Source organism: Pangasianodon hypophthalmus, chromosome 8 (genome assembly GCF_027358585.1).
Source record: "Pangasianodon hypophthalmus isolate fPanHyp1 chromosome 8, fPanHyp1.pri, whole genome shotgun sequence".
Taxonomy (NCBI): domain Eukaryota; kingdom Metazoa; phylum Chordata; class Actinopteri; order Siluriformes; family Pangasiidae; genus Pangasianodon; species Pangasianodon hypophthalmus.
In genome coordinates, this window is record NC_069717.1 from 1,250,826 (window position 1) to 1,255,899 (window position 5,074).

The following is a 5,074-nucleotide window of genomic DNA, read 5'->3' on the forward strand; positions in this document are numbered from 1 at the left end:
TTATTCGATTTTATGCAGATTATTTATGACATGACTAAAATTTTACATAACAATGACCCCTTTCCAGGGTTTATTACAATATTAATGTACATTTTATACAACAATAATATGCGTATAATTTATGTAGTGCACTATAGATATTTTAGCTCATTTTTATTGGTATTTTTAAAAATAAACTGGACAGGCCACGCCCACAAGGGATAACAGTAGCTGACATGGTGTTTGTTCTTTAAAAATGAAAAAATTAAAGAAACCGTTTCTTTGTTTTTGTTTTTGCGTATTTCAGGTGAACTGAGCGAGGATCCTCACTTCCCCAAAGTCCAGTGGCCTCCTCCGGACCTCTGCCCGGCCTGTCACAGCCTGAAGCCCGGCGGAGAGCACACCTGGCTGCAGGACGAGGTGTTAGCCTTCCTCAGGAATTATTACTCCGCCCAGCACCTCTTACACGACTTCCTGTCTGACGACATCGCACCACCGCTGACGGAGAGACGCAAAGCCAGGGAGGCGGTGCCAGTGCAGGAACAGGAAGCAGGAGGGGAAGTGGAGGAAGAGGAGATGGTTGAGGAAGTAGACGGAGCCCCTCAGGATGAAAAATCGGCGTCGGAGGCGCTCCCGCGTAAGCCGAGCATCGTCGGGCTCAGGCTCCGTCAGTTCAGAGAGGACATCGTGGACCTGGACTCCTTCATCGTCCAGCACTACAAAGCTAAAGCGCCGCTGAAGAGGCAGGACACGGAGGATGAACAACACGTGAGGAGGACCAAACGTGATCTCGCTGCGCAGGAGGTGGAAGGGTTGGCGCTGGAGATGGAGGCGGAGCCTGAGCCGTACGGTCATTCTCGGAGTACGCGCTGGATGTTCGTGCTCAGTGTCGGGTTCTCACGGCTGGACGTGAGTCTGTGTGTGACGCTCTACCTGCTCTCCACGCTCTGCATCGTCGCCATGTGCCTGTACTTCAGAGTGAAACGGCGCCAACGCAGGACAAAAGTGGCACTGCCGTAACCGATACGAACCACAGAACGGACCAGTGACACGCTCAGATAAAATAAATCACATAAAAACTGGATGAAAAGAATAATCAGCACACATGCTGTAATTTCACCGCCATGTTGATTCGTCAATTAACCTTTTAGCTAGGCACGGGGGCGGAGTTTCCTAGCATAGCATTACTGAGCCAACACCTGCTGCTAGTTAGCACAGAACGCCATAAAGTCAGCCACCGAGGTGCTCGACAGCTTTATCTCTTTTTGTCATGATCACCAAAATCAAGGAATCTCTGGAAGTCCTCATAAAAATTACACTTATGATGTAGGATTGTGCGATATTATTTTTTTCCTGTGTGCGATTTACCATTTTTTTAAAAAAAATCATGATAAAACATAAATATTCCATAGCCTTACGTATGTCGATTGGCTGACATACTGGTTTTTGCTCTTTTGGTGTATTTTTGAGTGATAATGTGTACTAGCGCACTCCAAAGATAAAATGCGTAAAATGTTTCTACACAAAAAAACGCATAAACATGGTCTGGTAATATAATTGGAGTAAACGTCACTAGATATCGTGGCAGTGTAATATCGTTCAGGGACGATAATATTGTTGTATCGCACAAGCCTATTATGATATTTAACAGTTGTTTTATTTTTATGTACAGTGTAAACAACGTAAAATTTCAACGGTACATTTTACGTACGCTGTAAATGTTGCTAATGTAATAATATTGTATCGTAGAGCTACAACAGCTCGGGTTTTCCGTGTCTAGCTACCAAAATATATGTGACATAAGAAAAAAAAAACAAAACAAAGGATATTAGCAGATAACGTTGAATAAAAAACGTAAATCAGAGATATTCTGCCAGAGTGGCCGACTTTTCAGCGTTCTGTGCTCGCTGACGTTCATGTAAATGACAGAAAGATGTAAATTGTAAATGAAGGAATATGAATATCACCGCAGCAAGATTTCCGAGTCCTTACTGGCGTCTCGGATCATTTCTGCTGAAGTTGCTCCTGCTTGCTTGGACGTGATCGACCGAATCAAAAGCACTGACGCTTCTAATCATCCAGCTATTTTATTTCTCACCTCAGCCCAAGCAGCAGCGTCGGCTTGAGTGGTGTAAACCGTGTGGCCTAACAGGATTTCACAGAATCATACAATAAATAATAAATACTTGAATGTTGTGGGGGTGTGGTGTTCACGGCGGTGGGCGGAGTTAGCGCTTGTAGCTATAATTTCAACCAAAATCCAGTGAATATACTGTAGAATTACTGCTGTGACGATATATCAGTGTATATCACATTGTATCATGATACACAAATCACAAATAAAATCGATTTCATTCTGAATGAATCTGTAACAAATAAACCACAATAAACATTCTGCCTCGGTGGAAGTAATATTGTGATGAGATTCACACACACACACACACACACACACACACAAAGTTCCTTCATTTCTATCTACATGGTTATAAATCCTTAAAGCTGTCGTTCTGCAGGGAAAACTTTTATTTTACTTTATTTCCATCTCTACATCATTAACGATCCGTACACTGATTTTAATGAGTATACATTCATTTAAATATTTTTGGAGAATTAAACTGAAACACTGAATTCTCTCTCTCTCTCTCTCTCTCTCTCTCTCTCTGTCAGTCTTGTAATTTCAGTTTTCAAATGCGAAAGAGTTTTATTAGTATGTAAAGTCACTGAGCTCTTCAGGACGACTTTCTGTGTTTGTTCTTTTGCAGATGTCACATTCATGAGGCTGATGAAAGGTTTCCGCTGCATCACTCTCCCTCTGTACACGTGCTCGTTCATCCTGATTTGAAAAGTTTGTGCCCTAGTCGTATCTGATCATTCTCACTGATGTCTGAATCAATCCATGCTGCTGTTTCTCGCCTGTTTTTCTTAATTTTACTTGCAGTTTTCCTGCTCAGTCTCCTGCTGGTCTTTCTGGCTCTGCCTGTACGCTGTCTGTATTTATTTACAAGCGCTTGGCGAATCGACTGACGCTGGAACTTTTCTCAAAACTTACTTCCCTTGTCTTTTGCTGTTACCTTTAACCAGCTGGTCCTGAGGTAATTTATAGCAGATGTACAGTATGTAGTCATTTACCAGCCTTGTGTATCTCGTATTATTATATTTATAAACATAACAATCTAATTTTGGGGAAATTTTTTGCTTGAAAAGTGGTATGTTTCAAAATAAATGCCATTTGGTTAGACGTTGACTAGTAACGCAGTGAAATTCCTCCATTTATAAGTGTGTGTTTATTGATTGATTGATTGATTGATTGATTGGTAGCAGATCAGCCAGATGTTTGTGACTCGGTAGTAAACATCGCTCTAATAAACATCGCTCCTGGACCGGTGCAGCTTGTATCTGCTAGACAACTGCTCGTCTAAAGGTGAATTAAATAAACGTTGCCACATCTTTTAATTTTTTTTTCTTTTCCTAAGAGAATGATTTACTTTTTAAGGTCAATAAGAAAACTGACAAACATGCACAGAGATATTGATCTGACCTTAAAAGGCACGTAGTGAGGAACAAAGTTCAGCTGGACTTTCTGTTTTTCTCTGAAGTAGATATAATAAGGGATTCCTGAAACTCTAGTACGTAAACACATCTGTAAATTAATCAGTAGCCTGATTATTCGTTATTCAGAATGCGCTTTTGGGGGTTGTGTGTGTTCTGATGCCTATAATTTTAGAGGCCGCAGAAAGGGAAAGTGTGGCGGGTCAGATTTAAAAGAAAAAGTCGTGTTGTGCTTAATTAAATTTAAACAAAAATCGAATCTTCTAGCTTGAATTATGAGGCGTGGCCTCTGGCTCAGTGTGTGGCGGTAAAGTCGGTTTTACTCCAGGGCTTTAAATATACATCATTTTACAACAACTCATGTTGGCTTTACAAAAACAAATAACCCAAACTGCACTTTAAACTGTGTTCATGTAAACCAGTTCATTCCCAGGAAACCAGCAAGTTAACTAAAGTAAAGTGGAAGAGATGTTTATGTTAAAGTAACGTATTTCATTTGTGTGGAAACAGTGAACACATTTGGATTATGTAAATTCAATTCATGTTTTTTTTTTTTTTCAGTGTAGTTCTTGTACTTCTTTTGGTCATTGTTCTGTATTTTAATTCTCTTCACGTAAAAAAAAAAAACCAGTAATAATAATATTAATAATGATAGTAATCAGATTGTAGTCCAATCAGCCATTTTACAACTTTACCAATTCAGCTCACATGGAGATAAAAACTCAAATAAAACATCATATGAGAAGAGAGATGATGATTATATGCATCAGCAGTGGAGACGGAGTTTAGCAAGTGAAGCTGTTTGTCCACATGCTGTGAGATGTTTCTAAAATCAGGTCAATATTCATCCCAAAAAAGACGTAGCTACGCTGCTAGCTGAAGAAGGAAGTGACAGCTAGCTACAATTTCCAGAAATGAAAGCAAATAATTTAACAAAACTTTATATTTACAGTTTATTTACAATATTTATACATTACACCACGACTACAGCTCCGAGCGATTCCCACTGGCGCTGATATGTTTACGTTTGAGATGTCAGTCATGTTTGAGAGGTCTAGCACTCATCCTAAGGAGAAGCCGTGCATCCAAACACTGCAGTGAAGCTGTTAAACACCTGTTTCCAATAAGCATTAATCTTTTATCCTGTTAAAGAACAGTGTAATTAAATCTGCAGTAAACACCCAGAGGTGCACAGGCTTCACTGAGCGTCTGTTAGCTGTGTGTCAGGGCTTCAGAGGAGATTGTCCTGCAGGCTGCGCTGTTCACCGAAAACAGTTTGAGTTAAATGAATGAAAAACACAATATTGCCGTGAGATTTGATCATTTGAGTCACTAAAATATTGAATTCTGCTAAGACTGAATAATAATAATAATAATAATAATGATAATAATAATAATGATATAGACAGTGTTCAACATTTCATTATCAAACTTTAATTAATATATTAATATAATTTTAACATACATATATAAGTTAAATATAAAAGATTATATTATGGTAATGTAACTAATGACTGACATTAATTAGTAGAAAAATGAGAGATTA

At 39.2% G+C, this 5,074-nt stretch overlaps 1 protein-coding gene across 1 annotated transcript in view; it reads left to right on the forward strand.

Moving 5' to 3' along the window:
• Positions 1–2,340, forward strand: part of qsox1 (quiescin Q6 sulfhydryl oxidase 1) — a 23,972-nt gene extending 21,632 nt beyond the window's left edge. The window contains exon 12 of the mRNA XM_034306746.2: positions 287–2,340. Within this exon, the coding sequence (XP_034162637.2) occupies positions 287–999 (713 nt within the window). The 3' untranslated portion in view covers positions 1,000–2,340. The remainder of the gene's footprint in view (positions 1–286) is intronic.
• Positions 2,341–5,074: the final 2,734 nt, after the last annotated feature.